This window comes from Furipterus horrens, unplaced genomic scaffold (genome assembly GCF_987537825.1).
Source record: "Furipterus horrens unplaced genomic scaffold, mFurHor1.1.pri manual_scaffold_2, whole genome shotgun sequence".
NCBI lineage: Eukaryota > Metazoa > Chordata > Mammalia > Chiroptera > Furipteridae > Furipterus > Furipterus horrens.
The window spans coordinates 187134995-187161700 of record NW_028327172.1 but is presented as its reverse complement, the minus strand read 5'-3'; the positions used below and the strand labels follow the sequence as shown (position 1 = coordinate 187161700).

At 40.9% G+C, this 26706-nt stretch overlaps 1 protein-coding gene across 3 annotated transcripts in view; it reads left to right on the top strand.

The window, feature by feature from the left end:
• The window catches only part of DCUN1D4 (defective in cullin neddylation 1 domain containing 4), a 73438-nt gene that overhangs the window by 42527 nt on the left and 4205 nt on the right, over nt 1–26706 (top strand). For 2 of the 3 annotated variants that reach the window (XR_016509111.1, XM_090266896.1), the window contains exons 7-9: nt 2619–2710; nt 9105–9213; nt 25255–25359. Coding sequence is in view for 2 of the 3 variants with exons in the window: in XM_090266896.1 (XP_090123022.1) it covers nt 2619–2710; nt 9105–9213; nt 25255–25359 (306 nt within the window). In the remaining variant the exon portion in view is untranslated. The remainder of the gene's footprint in view (nt 1–2618; nt 2711–9104; nt 9214–25254; nt 25360–26706) is intronic. The other variant, XM_090266897.1, reaches the window with a different exon arrangement.

Genomic DNA, 26706 nt, shown 5'->3' with positions numbered 1-26706 from the left:
TCCTTACCCCCAAATACCAGTACTCAGTAAGAGAGAGCTGCTATTATTACTTCTTTTGGGGCAGTTATGAGTCCTTTAGCTCTTTCTTTCTGTAGAAAGTGTTGAAATGTTGAATCACGCACATTGAAGTCTAAAAGACCAAATTTAGAGTATTATTTTAAACTATTTTTTACTGTGCTTCAATTCCAAGATGCCGCTAATAGCAAGTTATATAAATTATATCATCATTAAGAAAGAAAAAAATTTTGCTAAATAGACTCTGATAAGCTGTTAATTGGGGATGCATCCCAATATCAGGAATGTTAACATTTGAAAAACAAGCAGCAAATAGTTTTTAAAAGGCTATCTATATCAATGAGTAAGCACTTGAAAGTATTTAAAACTCTCAGCTTGCGTGATATTTATAGCTTATGAAATTTAAGCAGGTTGTCAAATTCAAGTCTACTTTCATTTACTAAGGTACCAGCAAGATCCTTTATTTAAGTATAAGCTTCCTTATTAGCTATCGTAAGATAAGATCTATTTTCTGTAAATAGCTGTTGGGAATATCCGCTTTGGCAGTTTAGACATTCATGTGCACTGTGCGCTTGTGCCTTCGCCATTTTTTTTTTTTTTTTTTTTTTTTTTTTTTTTTACTTAAGTGTTTATGTGGAATTTTTAATCTTTCTAGTAGAGGATTGAGTATAGATATTGAGAACATAACAAGTTTGAATTAGGAAATGTGGATTAGCTCAAGAGACGATGAGAAAAATCCCCTACTGTGTGAACATTTTGAAGAACATATAACTTCTTCTTTTCGGAAATTCTTCTAAGTAGTCCATTTGTCTCTTAAGTTACCATTTTTTTAACCTATTTAACAATCATTTTGTGATGATGTGCGTAATAATATAGAAACATTGGCTTACTAATCAGTCCTTGTAGTCTACCTAGTAATCTAGTTTTAAAATCTAAAATACCTAGTGACATTAAAAATTGATATGTACTGATGTAATTGATATTTGATGAAAGAAATTTTTAAACAGAAAGAGTACACTTAATCCTACCATCATAGTACAGCTATTTTGATATTTTTGTGTGGCACCCTCTGGGAAGTGATTGGGCCATAATGCTCCTCCTGTGCTCAGTACAGGCACAGCACTGTTTACATGGAATATCGGGCTACATTTAAATAATAACACCCCCCCCCCAGTGTAAATAGTTGAATTGACAAACATTAATGTATTTGTGATACAACCCCACTGTATATGTCTCACCACCCACCTTTTTATTTTTTAATACTTTGTTCTGCACCTTGCTCTTTTCATTTGATAGATCTTGGAGTTTGTTTCCTATTTGCTGACTTATTTGTCTTAATGGGGGCATAGTATTCCTTTGTGTGGAATGTATTAGGTTGGCCATAAAGTCTGGTTTTTTCTGTAAATGGCTCTAGAAGCACTTAGTTGTCTTTAACTTCATTCAAAACAAAATTTTGTTAGATTGTATTATGACAGTTGTCGTATTAGCGTTATTTTAAAAAATATATCAAAATTGGTGAATTTTTGTGTAGCCATTTTAATATTGAAGATAGAAGAAAATATACAACATTTTTGGCATATTATGCTTTATTATTTCAAGAATAATAAAAACACAACTGAAATTCAAAGTAAGATTTGTACAGTGTATGGAGAAGGTGCTGTGACTGATCAAACATGTCAGAAGTGGTTTGTGATGTTTTGTGCTGGAGATTTCTTGCTGGACAATGCTCCACGGTCGAGTAGACCAGTTGAAGTTGATAGCAATCAAATCGAGACATTAATTGAGAACAACATTCTACCACAGGGTGATAGCTGACATAGTCACAATATCCAAATTAATAAAGTTATTGGTGAAAATGAAAAATGTGTCTTTTTTACAGAAAAAAATAAATGGACATTTTGGCCAACCCAATATTTAGCAAAGAAGTATTTAATAACTACCACCTTATTTATAAATGTTTGTTTTCAATCTTTTGCTTCTGCAAATGATACTGTGGCAATTATTGTTGAACATACCAGTAGTCCCTCACTATTATCATGGTTCACTTATCGCGGTCTCACTGTATCGCAGGACTTTTAAAAATATTATATTTAATTATTTATCGCAGATTTTTTGCTAAATCGCGGGACTTTGCAGTACTGTATACGTATGTTGTTAAAGTTACGTAGGTTTAAGAGTGTAGAATAATAAGTGTAAGGTTCCTACTTTGCGGGGGAGTCTAGAACGTAATACCGTGATAAATGAGAGAATACTGTACATGTTTGTGTGTATGTGCTGGTATTTATATAACTTTCCGTAGGTGGAACTGCAGACTCAGTAACTGGTTTTCATTTTACTAGGTACTGCAGAATTGCCCTCTGGAAAGTTTAATCTCTTTACACTTTCACCATGCATCGAAAGAGTTTGTGTTTCTCCAAACCTTTATCTTGCAAACTGAATTATGCCAAACTAGAACTCATTTTTGAAGTTAACCTGTTTATATTTAAGTGACTAAACTACTGTGAACAAAGGCATTTGGCAAGATGTTAATGTATTTAATTGCTGAGCTCACTTGTTCTGATTTGACTGGTCTTTTTTATTTTTTCTTTTTTTTTTTTAAACAGGTAGTTATGCTTGTCCTTGCTTGGAAATTGGATGCACAAAATATGGGTTATTTTACTCTACAGGAATGGTTAAAAGGAATGACTTCTCTACAGTAAGTCCTGAGACTGTATTGCGGGGGTCCCTACTCTCCCAAGCTGGTTGCCTCCTCCTTGGGGCCTCAGGGAGTCCGGGGTGGGTGACTGGAAGAAGGCCAGGTATCTCAGCAGACTTCAGCTGGGGCTGTGGGTTTAAAGACCATGCAGTGTTTTTATATGATGACCAGGGCTTTATGGTTGAATTTTAGCAATTCAAGTTTTTATGTAAGTATATGTTATTTATTTTAGTATTCTTCTAGAGCAACTCTGCCCAATAGAAATAGACCAGTCTTTTCTCATGTACGTGAGCCACATATGTAATTTAAAATTTTCCAATAGTCGCTTTAAAAAAAGTGTTAAAAAGAAACTGGTAAAATTAATTTTAATATATTTTATTTAACCCAAAATATTATCATTCCAGCATGTAATTAATATTTTAAAAGTCAATGAGCTATTTTACATTCATTTTTCATATTTAAATCTTCAAAATCTGATGTGTATTTTACACTTCTGGTTCATCTCGGTTTGCATTAGCTGCATTTCCGGTGCTCAGCAGCCGCATGTGTCTAGTGGCCACTGCATCATACGACACAGGGTTAGAGCTTAAAACTGAAAGGCTTATTAGAATCTGTTTGACAATTTGTGAGAAAAAAAAAATCAAGTAAGGTATAACTTATCAGTGCAGATGTTTGATATCTTCTATTTTATATATTCTATTTTAGCTTAGGGCAAAATTGGGACTTCATTACTTTAGTGATTAAAAAATAGTAATAGTAAAGATTCTGTTTCTGTTACTGGCCCAGAATAAGAAAAGAATCCCTGGTTTTACATGATCACTTTGTGCTTATGTATGTGGTGTGTTTGTGTATATATCTATGTGCTTGCTAAGAGTTTCATTCAAGAAAACATAAATTGTTATTCTTTATTATGCATTGAAGGATACAGTAGAGGTGGGTAACTAAACATTTCAAATGGTATTGGAAGGTGAAGTGCTAATTCTTGACACAATAACTTTGATCTAGAGTACTTGGGATGACTTCTCATTTTCTTTTCACTTTAATTGGGAATAGGACTTCAATTTTTATTAAGATTAAAATTGGAGTTGAAATGGTTTTATTTAAATGATTTTAGAATTTGTCAACTTTTAGTACTGTTGTCCATTTGTTATTGATAATAATGTTTTATTTACATTGTGTCTATGAAGCCTTATCACTGTTTTCCATTCGAGCCTCCCAACTTCCTGGACAGATCAGGCCTGGTCCTTGCTCATTTTACAAATGAGGAAACTGAGGTTCAGAAGGGGTATGTGATTTGTGAAAGTAAATGACAGAGATGGAAAGAACACCCAAGACTTCTGATTCTGAAGTCACATTCTTCCTCTAACTGTTGTCTGATGGCAAATGAGTTTTAGGTAAAAGCAAAATGACCTTTTTACAAATACACTTTCCTCTCAGAATACTCTAGGATTTTAGGGTTAAGTCTCTGAAATCTCTAAAATTGTGTGTTCATGTTGGCACACAGCTCCTGATGGTGTGAAGCCTTTCCCCCTTTCATAGTTTTCCTCGCTGCCTTTCTCTGCCGCTTACCAAGGGGCAGATGTGGGGCTGCTGGCAGTGCTCACGTAGGGGGACTGTGGCCACAGCAGGAGGTTATTGCAAGGCTTCAGGGAGGCTCCGTCACCATTTTTCAGGCACATTTTAATTGGTTTTAAGAGAGGATGACACCCATTTTTGCATAATTCTAGATTCTTTTTTACATTTGCCTTTGCAAGAGAATATTACATGATGCCAGGCCTTGCCCATGTATTTTGAGGGCCTCACCGCCTGGGAAGAGAGGCAGTTCCTGAAAGATGCCTACATGTGTGTTTGGGGGTGGGCGCTTTTCCGGTTCTTCATTGGGGACTCTACGTGGTGGCAGGTGGGTTCCTATAAAATTCAGGGTGTAGTGACAAGCCTGATTTGCTCTAAAGGCACTGAGGAATCTGCTTTCTTTTTTTGTGATATGAAACTCTGAGATTAGTATTCTCATCAATGAGGTGCAGGTATTTAATTACTCAGAAGGACCTTTAAGATTCTTTGTAGTTCAAAAATAAACCAATTTTAAGAAACACCCTCGCTCCAGCCTCCCTAGATTTATCATTTGTTTGGCAAATACTTGAATGGTAGTGATGTGCCAGGCACAGTGTTCGAGGTCCTGGGGAACAAAACCCATGAACAAGACAAAGTCCATTTTTGGTTGGGGCTTAGAAGCGTAATATTCAGGCAAAAGATCCAAAAGGAGTAAGACCAATTCTCTTTATGTAAATTAAATAAGTACTGTATTTGTTAGGTATGCACACCCAGTAAATAAGAAACTCAGAGGCCAGTCAGTTATATGCTCTAAAGATGGAAAGTTTTGAACTCAAACTGGTTTTTAAAGTGTGTGTATGACAAAATACATATAGTCATATATATATGTATGTATGTATGTGTATATGTGTGTGTGTGTGTGTATACACACATACTAGTGTATTTGATTAAAGTGTTTTTTAGAAAATTGTTACTGTACAGTGTAAGTGTGCTAGAAATAGCCCATGGGCTTTGGAACCCAATAGTTTTGAGTTAGTTTGACAGCTTCCTTGGGTGTCTGGTAGCTTTTCTAAAATCAGGAAGATGAAGGGGTGAAGTGTGGCTTGAATGCACTTGGGCGCTCAGAAATTGGTCTTGACTCCATCTCCTTGACACTGTGTAGAGGAGCTGTGTGTATGGCCTCTCCACGGCCAGGAAGAAGTGACAGCAGCTGGTAGGGAACATCTGTCCCCAAGCTCCCTAGGTCATCCTCAGTCAGAGAAGGCACAGCTCTTGTTTTAATTGCCCGTGCATTTATTGTCTTGTCCAACATGTGGTTTTCAGGTTACCACTGATAAATTAAGCTTTATAGGGTTGTTTAAGCTAAAAACAAAATGAAATGTGTTATGAGTTGCAGCTAACTTTGCATAGAACTGATGATGGGCTGGGAAAATACCTTTGGGCTGACTGAGTGATTGAAGGGGCAAATCCTTTGCCAGGAAACGGGGGAGAACTACCTTTGATTTCATAACCTTTCCTCAAAGGTTATTGTCCTGATTTCTGTTGATTCTGAATGTGTGTTGTGGCAGCAGAATTCAAGAAATGATCCCACTTTCTGCGTGTGTGTTGTTTTGGCAAATGATGCTCCGTGTGGCACTGTCACTCTACAACTTCTGTGAGTTTTCTTATACTCTCGTGCGTGGTACACAGAAAAGCAGGGCAACACGGGTGGAAGAACTGAGTGGCCACTAGGTGGCAACCTATGGTTCAGACCTGGCTACTCAGTGGCCTGCTTCCCTAGTGGGTGTTGGTCCAGAGATTCTGCCAAAATTCCCTTTAAAGCAATTAAATTCTTTATTGCCAGTATCACCTCTAACTCATGTAACCATCCTTAATAGCTGCATGAAATTGAAATGTTACTTTGGTCATTTTATACCTTATACTCCAGACAATACAGCTTGGTATTGACTCCGTCTTCCCCTTGGGCCCTTCAGCTGCGAAGAGAGGGGGGGTCTGCTGCATGGGCAACAGCAGACCCTCCATATCACCCTGCTCAGGCTCTGTAGCTTCAGCTTCACTGGAGAGGACACTCCAACGTCATCGCAAGATGTCGATTCAACACGGGAGGAGACAGATACCGTATCACTCCCGAGTCGGACTGCACAGCCATTCTCGGCGGTGCAGATAGACTCTTAAGAAGCTACACCATTGTCTCTCGAGACGGACGGCTGCCGACGACTCCAGACAAGATCTCTGTTCTTTCAAACACAGGGACATCTTTAGCCTGGGTGGCTGGACTAACTGCCAGGCATGCTGCAGAACCTGACATTTTGCCTCGTAGCTCTACCCAGAGATTCATAGCTTCTTTATGTCCTTTTAGTTGTGCAGTGGTTATCTAAGTGAGTGGTTCCTGTCCTTGAATCTGTTGAAACAAACAACTGCTCTTCTCATTGGGCAGGACTGAACTAAATCACTGGCCAAAATGTGGACAATTTCCTGTGGCTTTGGTCCTTAACCTTCCTTTCCAGTGAAGAGCAGGGACCTTGGCCTTTTTTGTTTTGGAGTTAGCATTCCCTCTTTGACCCTCCCCCATACTATTAATAAAATACTACTTATTTATATACATGGTAATAAATAAAACTGCACAGTAGAGTGCTCAGTGCTAACTAAGCTCTGCTCCCTAACTGCATCCTTGTGTATAATTTTGTCCTCCATTGGCCCTCAGTCGGGTGCTGGCGCTAAATCTCTAACTAGGCTATCAGTGTCCCTTTTTGTTCCCTTACCCAACCCTTCCACACAGAGATCCATAATCAGCTTTTCAAGACACAGCCTGATTGTGGTCTCTTCCATGGTAGGAGGAGGCTTCCATTGGTTCTAGGATTCAATTAAAAACTAAACCATCGAACTACCGATACTCTTTATGGCCTGGTCCCACCTCCCTTTCAGCCTCATCTTGTACCAGTTACCTAGTCACAGTGGTTTTCTCCTCGTCTTTGGACTTCCCATGTTCCCCTCTACTACTAGGCTTTGCATGTGCTGCTCCTTTTATCTGAGAAGTACTTGCCTCCAAAAACATCTAGTTTCTTCTTATCTTTCAGCTCTCAATTTACATGTTAGTCCCTTAAAGAAGCCATTTCTGACTTCTAAAATAGTTGGATTTTTTAATCTTTTTTTTTTAGTTTTCAAACATCAGGAAGAAATAAAAGGACATTCTGAATTGTTGTAGACTCACAAATGAGACATTTACTCTTTTTTTTTTTTTTTTGGCTTTTAGATATTTTCATCTCAGTAGATCATGGGAACATTTTTTGAGTTAGCGTTCACAAATCTTGTTAAAAATAGATTAGTGTGTTCTATTATTAGTCATATTTTAGTTTATAAAGTATTAATAGTATTTACATTGGTAATATTTATAATATGTATTAGCTGTACTTAGTAGGTAAAAGCTCTACAGAGAAATGTAAGGAAATACATTGAGTGCTGAAAAGCTTTAATATTTCTGGTAAAAATGATGACTCTTCATTCTCATTTTTAAGGGCTAGATATTGCAAACGGAAAATTGGTTTGTAAAAATAACCAATTATTTGTCTCCTTCCTTAGGAAAAATAAACAGTGTGTCACTTTCCTATAAAAATAGGTTATCATCACCAGGGCTCCCTAGAAAAATAGCTGATTTCAAGTCCCAGGTAGGAAAAGTACAAAGTGAGCTGGACTTCCTTGTGCCAGACAGTGAGGACATACTAAAAGACTGACAGGGGCATGTCAGGAGGACATGGGAGCCAGCTTGAAGGGGCCACTGCCCAATGAAGACAGTTTGTACCTCAACAAGAATAAAGACAGTAATAGCTTAGAACACTGAATAAAAAGCAAAAACCCTTAACTCCAAAAAATAAGAAAAGTGGTAACTAGAACTCTTTTTTATAGAAGAGCTCCAGCCAGTAAGTGTTAAAGCATGATAGAGGTCAAAAAATCAGCATCTTGCATCTTCAAATCTAAAATCAATTCAGGGGAGGTATCAGCAGTAGATGGCAAAACCGCCAACTGAGGACTATTGAGAAATGCGATTCAGTACGTAACAGATTATATACTGTTTCAGACGGAGAAAGGTACCTTTAAGTGGGGAACCCAGTGGACACTACCTTAACGAAATGAATCGACTCAGTATCACCAGTAAGGGGATGGACCGACATGCGCCTCCTCATGGGTGCACAGAGAAGGACGTCATATACAGTGTTCTTGTAAATGTTTAACTTGAGTATAATCATGGGGAAATTGCCTGACAAATTGAGATTCTACAAAACAGCTAGTCTGATCTCTTCAAAAATGACATTGTCAGGGAAGACAGAAAAAAGGCAGGACACCCTTCCAGAGGCTAAGGAGATATGACAACTAACAGCAGTGAGCGAGCCTTGATTGGATCCTGGATTGAAAAAAAGGAGCAGCTGTAAAGGAAATTGGGGAACAGCTGGGAAATTGATAATGTGGTTGTATATTAGCTAAGAAAGGTAACACTGATAGAGTATTGAGCGTGATGATGGCCTTTAAGTGTTTCGTGGTGTCAGCATGTTAGCAGCTGCTTCCAAATGGTACAGAATAAGGTGCATGTATGTGAGACAGCGCACCAGTGTGACAGTGTTTCATTCTGAGCCTAAGGGATGGGTATGTGGGTGCTTACTGACTGTTCTTTGAACTTTTCTGTACATTTCAAATTGTTTAAAATAAAAAGGGTAGGAAAACATAGGCCATCATGGATGTGTTCCAGCTCCAGGGTTTTTATTTTGTCTTTTGGTATTATGTTTTGTATTACTACCCCAATTAAGAACAAAAATTCAGGTTATAATTTTCCTTTCTTCTGTTTTTCTAGATGTGATACAACAGAAAAACTCAGAAACACTTTGGATTACTTAAGATCATTATTAAATGATTCTACAAACTTTAAACTTATTTACAGATATGCATTTGACTTTGCACGGGTGAGTTCTCTGGAGTCTATCCAGATGTTTCCCTCTCTTCCCTTCCCCTTTTTATTGGCCTTCAAGGTTTGTTTTTGCATATGACAGCAAAGAAGTTAAATAAGGACACAAGGTAGACTTTCTTTCTCCATGTATACTTTCTATACTAACTGATTCTGGGAAAAATGTGGTATTTCAACAAAAAGCTGTAGTGGCAAACCTTCAGTGGTTCTGGCTATTGTGTTAATTTGTAAATGGGCATGTAATAGACACTGTTCTAAATAGCTCTTCTTAGATAAGCTTGGAAAAGCTCTTCGCATGAAACAACAAACCTTCACCCATTGAGTTTACTGGAATACGCTAATTAGATGTAATCTACTTTGACTTTGGGTGCTATATTGTATTTGGAAATCATTTGAATTTCAAACCTAACCTAACTGCAATGAACATTATTCAAATTAACTAATCATTTTGAGAAGTAACCATATTGTTACATAGTGAACCAGACCCAAGTATGTGACAGTGGTTCTATTGTGAAATTAGGTCTTATTTTTCAGCCTGATAACTATAGGTAGAATTCTGAGGCACTAGTTGGCATTGTGATTATTCACATACAATCCACAGCTCATATAGTTATACTTTATTCAAGAATGGTATTTTCTGTTATGTTTGTGTGTTTAATGAACTCAAGGGGCTAGGCTTTCTTGATTGCATTTTTTAAATGAATTTTTAATTAAATCAGAGAACCCAGTGACAAATGATTTTTTTTTCTTAGCACTGCAGATTTTTTTCACATTTTACCCTCTTTGGCTCTGCTAGTTCAGAACCAAAAATTTATTCGGTGATGAATTTTGGTGCATCTACAATAATACATTAGTAGTTTTTTGTGGTGACCTTATTTGTGAATTTTTACATTATTGCAACCTTCAAATAAAATGACAGCATGCATGAAAATACACAGATGTTAGAAATTATATGGTAAAATTCAGCTATAATGTTTTTACTGAATGGCATTTCTGTAATTATATATAGAAGTTGTTTGCCAGATGCTTTTCGAATAGCTGTATAGTTTCTAGGATTAAATATTTTATTACATGAGATTTTATTTTTCTTTCATAGTCAGCTGTTTCTGATTATATAGGTCAAAATTTGGTTAGAAGCATTACACCTAGAAAATAGGGCTTATTTTCTAACTTACTTCCCCATTTGGGGGTCAGATTATCCCGCATGCCCACTGCATTAGACACCCGTTCTGTTTACTCCTCCCTGGCTTTCCGTCCCATCTCCATCAGGCTCTGGGCTCCATCTCATGGGTGCTCCTTCGGTTGCCTCGTCCTTGGTGCTCCTACCGTAGCCTCGCTGGCCGAGGCCCTTGTTGCTCCTCGCTTGCGCTGCCACGAGAGCCTTGTTTACACAGTCTGCTCATCCAGCATTCATACCAGTTGGGTGCCATTCATCTGCGCTCAGCCCCAGGCTCACTTCGCCACCTTCCAGCTGACAGAGGCCTTTGGGACCTTCCCTCTGCCTTTCTGTTATGCAATGCTTCCCACCACAACTCTGAGTGACAGACAGGGATGCACTCAGTCTGCTTCACAGAGGGGCTACGGGGGCCTCAGAGAAGTGGTCCCATTGTTAACCAACAGCAGACCCAGGATTCACACCCAGGTTCTGGCTCCAAGTCCAGTCTGCAGGTCACTCCAGGCCCTTACAGCCAAGTCTCACGCTTCCTTTCCTGTGATGCCTGCAGCACCTGTGTAGTGAAGTTGAATGAGCTGTTCGCTGAATCTGCCACCTGCCTGTTTGGCGTTTCTGCTTTCTGTCTTTTGTCATGTTGGACTTCTGGCCAGGGCCCTGTTTGTACTCACACAGCTCTCTGCATTGTTTGGCTTGGAAGCCCCAGCCACACACTTCCACCCTCACACAGCCTCTCCTGCTCCTCCTTATCCTGGAGGGATCTGTGCCTTCACTTACACAGTGTTCCCATCTCCTCTAGCTTGGCTTTTGCCTTTAGGTAAAGGCCTTAATTTTATCTGCCAGCAGAGTTCTTGGCTTTAAAGGAGATGATCAGTAAATACCAGTGAATTAAGCTGTTTTATGTTATGAATGAATAACAGCCACCCCACCATTCAGCTAAATTATGCTATAAGATAAATTTGTTATTGAATCCTTTTTTTTATTTTGTTTTGTTTTGTTTAGCTCTGCCCACATGCTTTGAGATACTGTATTTTCATTTGCATTCAGTTAAAAATATTTTCCAGTTGCTCATGATTTTATTTTTTTGACTCATTGTTTATTTAGAAGTGTGTTGTTTGTGTGATTTTCCAAGTAATCATCTTATTATTGATACCCAATTTAATTCTGTTGTGGTTGGAAAGCATACCCTGTATAATTTAAGTCCACTTAAGTGTACGGAGGCTTGATTTATAGTTCAGAATGTGGAGCTGCGATGAACATTTTATGTGAACCTGTAAAGGAATATTCTGCTGCTGTTCTACTGAGTGTTTCATAAATGTCAGTTAGGTCAAGTTGGTGGATAGTGTTTTCAATCTTCTGTATCCTTATTGATTTCTGCCTACTTGTTCTATCAATTATTGAGAGAGGAACGTTGAACTCTCCAACAGTAGTAATATTTCTCCTGTCACTTCTATCATTTTGTTCCATGTATTTTGAAACTCAGATATTAGGTTGAGACACACTTAGTATTGTTACATCTTCTTGAAGAATTGACCCTTAGTATTATGAAATGTCTCTATCTGCGGTAATATTACTTGTTCTGAAGTCTATAACCATTCCAGTTTTCTTTAGATTAAAGTCTGTAAGATATGTCTTTCCATCCTTTTGCTTTTAAACTGTTTATGTCTTTATATTTAAAGTGGGTTTCTTATAGACAGCATGTAGTTGGGTCTGAAAATATCTGTCTTGGGATGCATAAACCGTTTACATTTTTTAAAAAAGATTTTATTTATTTTTAGAGAAAGAGAGGGAGAGGAACATCAATTGGTTGCCTCTTGCACACCCCCTGACGGGGATCTATCCTGCAACCCAGGCATGTGCCTTGACAGGGAATTGAACTGGAGACCTTTGGGTTCGTAGGAGGACATCCAACCTACTGAGCCATACCAGTCAAGGCTAAACTACTTACATTTAATGTAATTATTGGTATGGTTAAGTTTATAACTCCTATTGCCCCCCCCGCCCCACCCCCCGCATATGTCCCCATCTGTTTTTTGTTTCTTTTACCCTCTTTTCATGACTTCTTTTGGACTGAGTTTTTTTAAGATTTCATTTTTATTTCCATTATTGCCTTGTAAGCTCACTCTCTCTCTCTCTCTCATTTTCCTTGTGGTGACTGTAAGTTTCACAGTACATATCTAAATTTTCACAAGTTTTCTTCAAATAGTAATATACCACTTTATGTATAATGCAAGAACCTTTATAACAGTATACTTTCTTTTTGCCCGCCCATATTTTTTGCTGTTGTTGTCATATATTTTACTTATATGTATACTGTAAATCTCACAATATATTATATTAGTGTATGCAGGCTATTTTAACAACTACAAGAGACTGAGTAGTTTATAAACAATAAAAATTTATTTCCCGCAGTTCTGGAGGCTGGGGAGTCCCAGATTAAGGCACTAGCAGGTTAGACAGATGAGATGTCTGGTGAGAGCCTGCCCGCTGTGACCTCACAAAGTAGGGAAGGAGGAAGGACCACTGTGGGGTCTCTGTTATAGGAGCACCAATCCACATTCATGAGGGTGGAGCCTAACTACTTCCCCAAGGCCCCGCCTCCTAATACCATCACTTTGGGGGTTAGGATTTTAACATGAATTTTGGAGGGACACACACATTTAGACCATAGTATATATAGCGTTAGCATTTTGGTAAAAACGTCTTTTATATTTACCCAAATATACCATATCATTTGCATGCTCTCCATTTCTTTTGTTTAGATGCAGATTTCTATCTGGTATCATTTGCCTTCTGTCCCCAAAATTTCCTTTAATGTTTCTCATAGTACAGATCTTCTGTTGATGAATTCTCTAAGCTTTTATTTTGCCTTCCATTTAGAAAGGTACTTCTCTGCATAAAAGATTCTAGGTTGATTGAATATTCTTGCAGTGCTTTAATGATATCTCCCTATTGTCTTCTGTCTTGGGCAGCTTCTGATGATAACTCTGGTGTTCATTATTCCTTTGAACATAATGTGTTGTTTTCTGACTGCTTTTATTCTCTTCACTGCTTTCCCTAAGTTGATTATTACATGTGTTGGGATAATTTTCTTTATGTTTATTCTGCTTGGGGCTTGTTGAGTTTTTTGATCTATGGGCTAATAGTTTGTATTAAATTGGGAAATTTTTCAGCTGTTATTTCTTCAAAAAAAATTTTTTTTCTTTATTTCTCCTGGGACTATGGTTACGCCTATGTTAGATGCTTGATATTGTCCTACAAGCTTTGATTACCATGTCTTCTAATATTAATCTTTTCTGCAGTGTCTAATCTACTGTTAATCCTAGTCAGTATATTTTTCATTTCAGATACTACTATTTTTCAACTCTAGAAGTTTCATTTGAGTTTTTTTATATGCTTCATTTCTCTCTTCATCATGATAATATTTTCTTCCACCTTCTGGAACATCCAGGACATATTTATAACAAGTGTATTAACAATTTTGTCTTCAGTTTCCACCATCCATGCTATTTCTATGTCTCTTTCTCTTGGTTAATTTTTTATCTTGGCCATTAATTATATTTTATAGCTTCTTTGCATTTCTTACAGTTTTTTTTTCTTTTCTTAGTGGATGCTGGATATAATAAATCTTATGTTAGTGGTTTCTGAGTCTTTATATTCCTTTACATAGTGTTGGATTTAAAATTTTTTCTGGTACATAGTTAAGTTAGTGGGATCAGTTTGGTCCTTTGAAAGGGCTGGACCTGAGCACCCTTCAGGGTAAGGATGATTGAACCCCACTCATAAAGCAGTACCCTTTTGAGGATTCTACTACACAAGGCCCTGAGCATTATGAGATCTTTCTTTCCCCTTTGGCTCGTGGGAATACAAACTGTCCCCAGCCTTGTGTGAGGCTGGGAATTTGTTTCCTTTTTTTGCAGTGCTCCCCCATCCCCCCCGCATATGCATAGTTAAGCCCTCGGCCACAGACTAAGGAGATACTGTAGATGTCCAGGTTTCTTTTCGTGCAGCTTCCACCTTGCTATAATTTTGATCCACAGATTATAGTTACCTTTGCCTCCTCAGACTCTGTCTTCCAACTCAGCAAGGCCGCTGGGCTCTGTCAGTTCTCCCTTCCTGTGCTGTGTGGCCTGGGAGCCACCTCCACATCGTAAGCTGGTATCACTGTGGGGCTTACCTCATGTGTCCTTCTTCTCAGGGGTCACAGACCTGTGCTGCCTGCTGTCCAGTGTGTGAACGCCATCATTTCATATATAGTTTGTCCAGTTTTCTGGCTTTTTGATGTGAAAAGGAAAAATCTAGTTTCTCTAACTCCATCTTGGTTAGCAGCAGAACTCAAACAGCTTTTAATCCCTCCAGTTTCTTTTTTCTACTAGAAAAATGACTCCAAGAGGTAATAACATAACAATTAACATAGTCGTCGTCGTCGTCGTCGTCGGCAGCCGTCCGTCTCGAGAGACGATGGCGTAGCTTCTTGAGAGTCTATCTGCACCGCCGAGAATGGCTGTGCAGTCCGACTCGGGAGTGACAATCCCTGCCGCACTTGGTACAGGTGAAGGCAGATGGCTGTTGTTGCTGCTGCTGACGCTGCTTCCGCCTCGATCTTTTCTGGACCGCCTCCTCGTTGCGCGCAGCCTCCGCGCGTGACGTACCTTGCCTGACCGCGAGCCTCCAGGCTAGGCGGTCGTCTGCTTGAACTTCCCATGTGTTGAGATTGATGGAGCGTTGTGTCATGTCCTTTTTGCAGATGTCTTTAAATCGCAGTTTTGGGCGCCCTGTCATCCTCTGACCTTCTGCTAGCTCACCGTAGAGGAGGTCTTTGGGGATACGGCCTGCATCCATTCTTTTGACATGGCCGAGCCACCTGAGGCGTCTCTCACTAAGAACTGCATGCAAACTGCTCATGTTGGCTCGCTTCAGCACCTCGGTGTTGGGGACCTTATCCTGCCAGGCGACATGCAGGACGCGTCGCAGGCACCTCATGTGGAAGCTGTTGAGTTTCCTTTCGTGCCTTGCGTAGGTGGTCCACGTCTCGCTGCCATAGAGGAGAGTGCTGAGTACGCAGGCTTGGTAGATGCGCAGTCTGGTTTTCTCAGTGAGGCTGGAATTGTTCCACGCTCGCCGGTTCAGTTTGGCCATAACTGTGGCTGCCCTGGCGATTCTCCGATTGACCTCCAAGTCGACTGACAGAGAGCTCGAGATGGTGGACCCGAGGTAAGTGAAGTCGTTGACAACCTCCAGGGTGTATCCGTCGATGGTGATGCATGGGGGAGTCCCCGTGCCTTGAGCCATAACGTTCGTCTTCGTCAGGCTGATGGCTAGTCCGAACTCCTTGCATGCGTGGGAAAGGCAAGTGACTAGCTGCTGGAGTCCCTCTTCGGAGTGTGATGTCAAGGCTGCGTCGTCGGCGAAGAGCATCTCACGGATGAGCACCTCTTTGACTTTGGTCTTGGCTCGTAGACGGGCCAGGTTGTAGAGCTTGCCATCGGATCTGGTGTGAATGAAGACACCCTCGCTGCAGTCCTTAAAGGCGTATTGGAGGAGCATGGAGAAGAAGATTCCGAACAGCGTAGGCGCGAGGACGCAGCCCTGCTTTACTCCGCTGCTGACTGGGAAGGCCTCAGAGGTTGCGCCGTTGTAGGACACCGTGCTGTGCATGTTGTCGTGAAAGGACATGACCACAGCAAACAGATGTGGTGGACAGCCAATCTTCCGTAGCAAGCTGAAGAGTCCGCTTCGACTGACCAGATCAAACGCCTTCGTGAGGTCAATAAAGGCGAGGTAGAGTGGTTTATGCTGCTCGTGACACTTCTCCTGCAGCTGGCGTAGGGAGAAGATCATGTCCACTGTTGATCGGCCAGCTCTGAAGCCACACTGGGACTCTGGGTAGACGCGGGAAGCAAGGGTCTGCAGGCGGGCAAGAGCGACCCGGGCGAATACTTTGCCGACGACTCTGAGGAGAGAGATGCCCCGGTAGTTGTTGCAGTCGCTGCGGTCTCCTTTGTTCTTGTACATGGTGATAATGTTGGCGTCTCTCATATCCTGGGGGATGTAACCCTCCTTCCAGCAGAGACAGAGTAGATGGTGGAGCGGCTGTAGCAGGACTGGTTTCCCGCTCTTTAGGATTTCTGGAGGGATTCCGTTGCTTCCTGGTGCTTTCCCGCAAGCGAGGTGGTCGATGGCTTTGCCGAGCTCTGCCGCAGTAGGTGGGGTGTCTAGCTCCTCCATGACTGGTAGGTCTGGGATGGCGTTAAGAGCAGTGTCTGTTACGGTGTTCCTCGTCGCGTACAGCTCGAGGTAGTGCTCGGTCCACCGCCGCATTTGCTGTTCCTGGTCAGTGATGACCTCACCTGTCTTGGACTTAAGGGGGGCGATCTTGGAGGGGATTGGGCCTGTTGCCTTCTTGATACCCTCATACATTCCTCGTGCGTTGCCTATATCGGCGGCTTCCTGAATGCTTCTGCACAGGTTTAGCCAATAGGTGTTGGCACAGTGGCGGGCGGTCTTCTGGACTTTGTTCCTGGCAGCCCGTAGAGCTTGAAGTGTACTGGGAGTGGGCGTGGCCTTGTAAGCCAGTAGGGCCTTCCTCTTAGCCTCGATCACGGGTTCCATTTCTTCCCAGTGAGCCTCGTACCAGTCAGCGTTCTTCCGCTCTTTCTTCCCGTAAGCAATAATGGCGGAGTTGTATATGGCGTCGCGGAGACGTGACCAATTAGATTTGATAATGTCATCTGCCGCCACTCCCTCGCCGAGTGCATCTTCCATCCTGTTGATGAATTGCTGGGTCTTAACTGGGTTGCTGGCACAACTGGTGGTGATGCGTAGGCGACCCTTCATCTTGGAGTGGTGCAACCTCTTCGGCGTTATGCGCACCTTGCTTACCACGAGGGCGTGGTCCGTGTCGCAGTCTGCACTGTGGTAGCTGCGGGTGAGGAGGGTGCTGCCAATATCCGTTCTTCTGGTGATGACGAGGTCAAGCTGGTGCCAGTGGTGGGAGCGGGGGTGCCTCCATGACACCTGGTGGATCTCTTTGCACTTGAAGAATGTGTTTGTCACGCACAGGCCGTGGTGACACGAAAGCTCAAGCAGTCGCTGACCATTCTCATTGATCTTTCCTCTCCCAAAGTTTCCGAGGCAGGTGGGCCAGGCCATGTGGTCGGCTCCTACTCTTGCGTTGAAGTCTCCAAGGAGATAGAGAGCGTTACTTCTGGGGATCTTGGATAACGCTTCGTCCAGTGCATGGTAGAACTGTTCTTTCTCTTCGGTGGTGGCGCAGAGGGTTGGGGCATACGCGCTAAGAATGCTGACTGGGCCGAAAGTTGTTGACAATCGGAGGGTAAGTAATCTCTCTGTGCCTCCTGTGGGTGGCTCTATGGAGTTAACAAGTGTGTTCTTCACAGCGAACCCAACACCGTGCTGTCTTGGTTGGTCCGGAGACTTCCCTTGCCAGTAGAAGGTGTAGTTGGTTTCTCTGATAGTTCCGTTGTCGGCCAACCGGGTCTCCTGTAGAGCCACAATGTCGATGTTTAGTCGTGCCAGTTCCCTGTCGATGACGGCGGTTTTCCTGGCACCATTGATCCACGGAAGGTCTGCAGTAAGTCCGGGACACATGGTCCTGATGTTCCAGCTAGCGAGGCGAAGAGCTGGAGGCTTCTTTCTTGTTGTTTGCTTGGAATTGCCTGGTGCGAGTGTTTTGTGGCCCACTTTTCGAGAGACGCCTCTCTGATCCCCACGCACCCAGTGGGGCAGGCGAGCCATGGCGAGACGGCACCTAATTGGCTGGGGGCTGCCCAGTTTGAGGCGGGAGGTAGCTGTCCAGTGAGGTGCGATGACCTCTCCCACGGTCAGAGGAGACCCCTGGCGCTCGTTTCCTTCGCCAATCGGATGAGCTTATAACCGGTATCTGTCTCCTCCCGTGTTAAGTCGACATCTTGCGATGACGCTGGAGTGTCCTCTCCAGTGAAGCTACAAAGCCTGGGCAGGGTGCTATGGAGGGCCAGCTGTTGCCCATGCAGCAGACCCCCCCCCCCTCTTCGCAGCTGAAGGATCCAAGGGAAAGGCGGAGTCAATACAGCTTGGCTTCAGGTGCGCCGCAGGAGTTGCCGGTGTTGACTACAACGTCAAACCGCCTTAGGGACTCCGGCTCCGGATTTTCTGTCGGGGTTTACTCCCTTAGCCTTTCCCCTGAGGAGGTATGCCGCAAGGCAGCGGAGGTTTTTTGGAGTCAGAGTTTTCCTTCTCTGATGTGCCCTGACTGGAAGATGGAACCAGCGACACTTAGCTCGCAGGCCGACGCTCAATCCACTGAGCCAAACCAGCCAGGGGGGTTTTAAAATCAAACTTTCAATGGAAATTAAATTTTCTGAGAGTTTTAATATCCTAAATATTCTCTATTGCAAATAACAATGGCATATGTTAAATATATGCTTTAATATGCCAGGAAAGAAACTATCTAGTACAATACCAGAATATGATAAAATGGTCCCTTTAACATCTCCCCAGATTATAGTCCTAAAGTGTGATTGTTTCTTTTTTCACCTTCAATCTTTGTAACCAATTAAAAATGGCACTTGGCTATCAAGTTATATTATTTTTCTCCTAATTTTTCTTGGACTCGAACTTATTTATAGTGTTACGTATATCAAAGACTCGTGAAACTGTACAGCTGAAAAAAACCATAAGAAGTAATTTGGTCTCGTCTTGCCATTATGCAGATGAATAAACAGAGCCAGAGAGGAGAGGACAACAGGACCTGAGCTCTGCCCCTGAGGTATAGGCCAGTGTCCTCTGCAGAGTCACCTCACCTTCCCTGACTCTCAGCTGTCACCATCCTTTGCGATCTTGTTAGAGGAAGAGGGTGGGATAGTTCAAAGGCTGAAATGGCCGGTTCTCTCATACAAGTCAGTCTGGTCTCAGTATGTTTCTGCATCCAGTAGAAGTTTTACTTATGATATAAGCAAATATTGTTGTATGAATTCCTTTAAATAAAGAAGCCATTTTTTTTTCTTGATTTCCGTTTTTAAAAGGCCCTAGAGAGAAAAAGATTGGCAAAGAGAATGAGATAAAAAAGCTAAATATTTTTTTTGTTGATCTGTGAATAGTTATTAAATATCACTTCAGTTTGAGTTTTCTACCTTCTCTGTGTCAGAGGCAAGGTACTGTGCTGAAAGTCACGGACAGGTTGACACTTGGAATTTTGAGAAGGATAAATGCTGGGCTGTGAGAGGCTCTGATGGCAGCACCTTGGCCCAGCCAGGAATAGACACCATGAGTTTATAGTGATGGCTGCTCTTGTGTTTTGTTCTAATGGTGTGGTCCAGCCTCGTTGCAGAAGGGAGAGGATAATGGGATGGATTGAGAGGGAGGAGTGTGTGGGCGTGGAGGGCGGAGGGGAGTTAAGAGGAGCCCTCCTGGAGTGATTGAGATGGGTCTCCATGGAACCAGGAAGGAAGTGAAGTTGGGAGAAGCTGCTAGCTGGAGAGAAAGAGTGGCTTTCAGGTGAGGAAGAAGGGATGGCAGTGGGTGAGAGGAGATGGGAGACTGCTCTGGGCTGGGGGCATCTTTGCTTTCCCACTCCTTGAAATAAAGCTTTATGAAGTTTCAACAGAGGGCTTTCTGGAGGCAGAACCTGTCTGTCCCTGCTGCCACTCACTTTTCCAGCATTAGGTACCAGTACATCTATTCCCCGGCTCTGAGGACATGTTTCTGGAAGATGTAAGTGGTCACACGTGTTAAAGTTAATGGATCTTCCTTCTCTAAGTTAAACAATAGTTCAGTCGTTTCCATTTAAACTAGAAATGATTATGGATGTTACTCATAACATTTTATAAGGCTAATTTGCTGGGTTTTGTATTTATCAGAGAAGACCGCCCGACTCAAACCTCAGTCTGTTGGTACCGTTTTGATTCATGTCCTCTTCTGACTTGAGTCAGTATCTTACTTCTTTACTATATTTGTCAATATATTTGTTTTCCTCCCTATACAACACCCCTGACACACCACGCACACACTTCTCTACTTTTTTCTCATATTTTCATTATAAATTACAAAGGAAAGAGAAGGTAGGTCAAGGTGAAGACAAGAATGGGAAGATTATGTAGTCATCTAATCCCAGGTCTCTTATCCTGAAAACCTTGTCAGTTTTATCTTTAAGATTACTTTTTGTTCATAATGTATGTAAATGTTGCAGCACTGTGTTGTACACCTGAAACTAATATAATATTGTATGTCAATTATACCTCAATTTAAAAAATTACTCTGACTTTTAAAGACACAGATTTGCTCAGCAGTTACTTGTAAAGCTAATTGGACTGTAGGTCATTTTATATTTCTCTCTCTTCCTGCCCTGACCAGTGTGGCTCTGTCGGTTGGGCATTGCACCGTAAAGTGGGAGGTCGCCAGTTTGATTCCTGGTCAGGGTGCATGCCTGGGTTGCAGGCTTGGCCCCCCGTTGGAGCAAGTACCAGAGGCAGTCAGTCATTGTTTCTCTCTCACATCAGTGTTTCCGTCTCTTCCTCCCTTCCCCTCTCTCTAAAACTAAATAGATAAAATGTTTAAAAAATAAAAAATAAAAAGTGGGACAACTGTAGTAGAAAAACAATAAATAAATCAAAAATTAAAAAATAATAATAAATAAATTTCCCTTCATTACTTGTCATGAAGTGGGATTAGTCCTCAGTGAAGAGCTCAGGTTTGGATCAGACTTCCCCGTTTAAGTCCCAGCTATATCACTTCATGGCTATCATTTTAACCCCCTTTACCTCAGTTTTCTTACTTATAAATTGGGGATAGTAATAAAACCTGTCTTAAAAGAGTTGTTGTATATTAAATGAATTTAACTGTAAGGCACTTAGAATAATTCCTGTCTCAGAATTAGAAATGGTTGTTGAATTAGAAGTAGTTTTTGAATTAGAAATAGTTGTTGAATTATGATTCATTGACATAACTTAAATGTCTATAAACCTCCTTATTTTCTAAGATTAGCACTTAGTAATAGAGTCTGTAGCAAGTAAAATGAAGGGGAGAGACTGTGCCCATTGACAGATTGTTTTTCTTTTTTTAAGGAAATGTTAATAGTTAAGCTTAATTACCTTGCAAACATTGTGATCTATAAAATAATGCTGGGTAAGTTCAAAGAGTGCAATTATTTAGATTCATTTTTCCTGGTGGAAGGACACTCTTGGGTTTTATGACATTTTAAAAAATGTGTATCAAAAAGAAAACTTCCTTTCAAAAAACTGATTTGCTATATTTTCAGTTTTATAAACTGTCATATTATTTAAGATTCAAGTTAAAGCTCTATTTTTACTTTGTTTTTGTTTACTTAGGTAGGTAGCTATGTTAGGTAGGAATGCATTTTCTCTTAATTTTTGTAATTCCTGTGGTCTCAAGTGGAATTCTATGGTATATGTCGTAGGTTTTTCATTTTAGTCCTTTTGATGGTGACCATTTATGTTTGTGAATCATGGTCGCTTATATGTTATTTTTGGAGTCCAATTAGTTCTTGAAAATCTTAGGAATATTTTTTTCTGTTGATGTTTTTTCTTTATAATTTTAATAATTAAAGGTTTTCCATTTAACATACAAGTTTTAAGCTATCAAAATGTTATGAAAATTGGAAATAGGTCATCTGAAATAGTTGGGAGCCTCTGAAGAGCATATCAGGATGCATAGATGGTTGAATATTCATTTTTAATATTTATATTTGTGTATATACAATTATCTTTGTTTTAGTTATTGTTTTTAAGTTATTTGTGCCATTTAAGGAAAAAATGCTTAATTTTCACATATCATAGAAAGACTTATACTGGAACAGTCTTAACATAAATAAAGGCAGTAATTTTTTTCACAGTAGAACTCCAAATCAGACCTTAATAAAACATTATTCTGTACATTAGCTCTTACTAGTCTTTAGCTGGAGGAGTGCATTTATTCCATATACAAAACATAACTTCTTAGAATACTCAGAGTAGGATCCTTTGGTTTTATAGCTGCACCACTAAGAGGCCTGGTCTCATTTGTAACTACTGTTCTTAATCTGTGATTAAGAAGACAAGACAGAATCTAGTTGTGTATTGAAGGGGGTTGGTGTGTCTTTGGTGTATGGAACCTGTTCAGTTATTGTTATTTGAAAAGTAAAAAATTTTAAACTTTTCTTAGAAAGTTAAAATTTATGAAATAAATACCAGCACATCTTGGGTCAAGAGGTGGGCAGGGAGCAAAGTTTCATTTCTTCTTTAACCTTGATGGCCCTCCTCAAGGTTCTTTCTGCTTAGATTTTTACCAGGGGTGCAGGAGTCTGCCCCTGCTCCATGAGCAGGGGCCCCAGGGTCGGTGTTCATAAGTGTACTATTCTAGTTTCTTGTGAGGAGCTTCTGGATGTCGTTGCTGTACTCTTTGAATTAGTTAAGGTGAATATCATTTTTTTAAATGCCCTGCTTTATAGCATCCTGGGAGATTCACTTCCCTTGTAATTGGGAACCCCTTGGCAGAGATTGCCATTAGTATCATTGCTGTTGGAGAATCCCCGGGCGTGTCTCCATTTCGGTGTTCAGTAAATAATTTGTTGTGGGATCTCTTGACTGTGTTGTTCCCAGGAATTTTGAGTGTTTCCAGTTATGGTCATTTGCACATAGCCTCAAATTTACCAACAGGCAGTATTGGTTGTCAGCGAGATGCCACTGTTCAGATCTTGAGTGCATCCATAATATCTTTCTCTTATTTGCTAGGCAGAAGATGGTGTTAGTGATTGCAAGCTGCTGGCTGGCACCCTTGCAGAGCAGGAGTGAGTGAGTGCTGTTCAGCTTCCGGTCCTGTGAGTCTGATGCCTTTCCTCCCTGTTTGGGCATCACTGTCGACCAAACACATGCATCGAAATCCGTCATGATCATCAGTTTGTCAGATGATTATATTGTTACAAAGAGTCTTGTCCAGGTCTTTTGTATCTTTTTTTTTTTTTTTTTTTTTTTTGCTTTTTGTCACCTTAGTGTGTGTCCATTGTGATGGGGACATAGGCATCGATGATGTTGGAAGAAGGCACAGTATGTGTGATGGCAAGGCCAGGGATTTTAGGTTTAGTGAGTGATTACAAACTTCTCCAAGGGAAAGCTTTTCCCAGGCACCAGTGTTGTTGGCCTTGTGCTGCCCTGGCTGTTGTTCAGCAAGTGAACTTGGGCCCAGCCCTGTGGTGCCACATGTGTTTTCAACAGTTGGCTCATTTTTCTTGTGGATGGCTTGATAGCATGGTGTGCTCTTGCCATCTGCCACTCCCATGTGAGAGGGTAAGAGGAAGTTTTCCATTTTCTTGCACAGTGCATCGCAGAAGTAGAAGCCCTTGAAATGCAACAGACCAATGAGGCTCAGCTGGCAAAAGATGCACAGTCCCTAGAACTCCTTTTCTCTTGTCCTCCTCTCCATCAGGACTCTGATGGCCCTCCGCAGGTTGCTGTGTGTGGCCAGCAGACAGGCAGAGAATGCAATGGAAGAGAGGCCTCGCCTGTTTGCATTGAACTGTGGAATTGGGATGAGCTTACTGTCTTAAGTTGTGTGGCCTGTAACAGAGAAAGGTGATGTGGAGCCATCTGACCCGGTCTGTTCATGAATGGTCATTATGTTGTGTGCCTGGGACTAAAAGACAGATCTATCGCATATCTTTGTGTATCTTTGTGTTTACTGTTGTTGAGTGAGGCCCTTACATTTGCTGTATTGTTTTAAGTCCTTCACTTTCAGATTCAGTGTCAAGGCCAGAAATTCTCTGTGTACTACGAGCACTTCACTGAGGTAATGATGTCTTTTATCAGGAGAGAGGTATGGCTGGATATGTTGTTGACGGTGGTGGTCACAGCATCCTCCCTTAATTTGGTGAACATTTAGATTCCACCACAAATGGGATAACCAGGAGCTTCCTCACTTTGTAGGGAAGTGCTTTTGCAGATTTGCATTGGAGTTAGGATACCACATGGAGGCTAGCTTTGTATCCACGTAACGTTACCGCTTATGGTCCCTGGTCCTCTGTCCCCTTACATAGAAAGTCCGCACTTAACAATTCCGAAACAGTTCGTAAGAAAGTAGAGAATGAGAAATTAGGATCCTTAATTGCAAGTACGAGTGGAATGAGTTTAATATGCCCATTTCAGGTTTATGTGCTCCTTTTTTCTGGTTTCTTTGTGAAATGTTGTCTTTTCATTTGGTTACTAGTTAGGAGTATTCTGCTAAGAGATTTCACATTCCTGCAAATCCAAGGTAAGGACTGTAGTAGACAGACAGTTTTCCTCCCAGAGTGGATGGATGAATACACCCTCTTACCTGGAGAGAATCTCCGGAGCCCCAACATTTATAGTGAGCTGAATTTAATTCCAGCAGTTTTAGGTACAAGAAAAACATTTACCAATGAATACAGTTCTTGGAAAAATGATATTTATTTAAGGAAACCTGATTCCTAAGCATGGAAATCAAAACTGTTAAACTCCATTTAGTTAAATTATGGGCTTTGAGGTGAGCAATTGTGATTTTGATAATTATCATAAATGTCAAACAGCAAGGGATTGAGATATGGATTTTTACTTGTCCCATGAAATAATTGTATGTACTGTTACTACATAACTAATTGATTTTGCATTAGGGTGACCATTCAGTTGTCATGAATCTTTCTCACAGTGTGTTTATATAGTACCAGAACGATCAAGCCTTTCCTTGTGTTTGACTACCTCCCCTCTCCCAACTTACTCATGATGCAGGGCTTTTATGGTGTATGATAAATGATCAATGCGCTGTTCACTAATGTCTTGTTGACATGAGACAAAAATTTGGATTATTGGAATTCATTATTTGGGGGCATCCGGCTCATCCTTGTTTTTGTTTGTTAAACAGGAAAAGGACCAGCGCAGCCTAGACATAAACACTGCCAAGTGCATGTTGGGACTGTTATTAGGAAAAATCTGGCCCCTTTTTCCAGTTTTTCACCAATTCTTAGAGGTACCAAATTGTTACTTTATCGAATGTATTTTTGCTTGCTTAGAACTACCAAGTATACTTTATTTAACTGTTTTATGTAATTTTCTGTTTGTTACACTTTTCTGCCTGTAGAAATTATGGTGATATAATTGCTGTCAATCAGCAACTATCTGTTCTCTCTGCAGTGTCTGTGTGTGCATTTAATACTGTGCTGCATCACTCCCAGTACAAATGCATCAGAAGCAGCTACAATTCTGTCCTTTCCTCTCCTTTTGTAAAACAAGATTTACTTTGCTTTGTGGCTGTAAGTGTCTTTCCACTCTTAATTAGCAAAAATTTAAAAATAGCCATTAGCCTTCTTTTTAAAAGAAATGTGTAATGTAGTTGTCTTTACTCTTATCTCCAAGTAACTTGGGGACCTTGAATCAATCTAAGTGTTAGGGAAACTGACAAAAATATCCTACAGTTTAAATTTCCTTCACATTTGTATTAGAAATAATCCAGCACTTCACCCTATCATTGTGTGTTTCCTTTAAGTATGAATAACCAAACACGTTGAGCTGCTGACTGTGAGGAGCTGGTTTGCGTGCAGTGTAATACTGCAGGAGCTGGAAGCACCCGAGGCGCGAGTCTGAGCTGCTAGGGTCGCACACACAGATAGCATCCTTCTTGCTCTCCAGCCCCAAACCCCTTTAAAAAATGTCCTTTGCTTGAAAGGATGAGGGTGCTGTGTCTTTGAGGAAATCCTGAACCTTGCCCCGAACCCAGCTTCACTCTTGAAATCATCTTTCTTACAATTTACTTTATGTAATTGTCTGGAAAAACTCCCAATGGAATAATTCTTTAAGGACTATTATTAAAAATTGCTTATAACATTACTAACTTGAACTCCTCAAGAAAGGTATAAAAACTAGTTTTAATATAAGAAATATTTATTTACATGGCAGTTCACATCTACAAATGATCTGTTCTGATTTCTCCGACAACTCCCTGAAATGTTAACTTTATTTGGAAAATGAGTAGAAACAGGTTCTTGTTCTCAGATGTTGAGCAGAATTTGAGCCTGAGTGGGAAGGACCTTTCCATACGCCAGTTTGACTTTGCACAAGTCCAGGGGCCCCGCCACCCGTTTCAGTGACTGGGTTTGGCTTTTAGGGGCTTAGAAAGTTAAACGTGTAGTCTGTTCTCTTTCTTATTAGTTTGCACTTTCCTTCTAAAAGGTGACAGTGATCCTTTCATTTTCAGCTTCTCTTGTGTTTGCATCCTCAGAACCATGGGCTCAACTCCCTTTGCTTTTTGTGTGATTGCTTTGTTTTCCAGTGTTTCTGATATTAGTTGTTAGGATTTAAAGCGATTGGATCTTGCTTT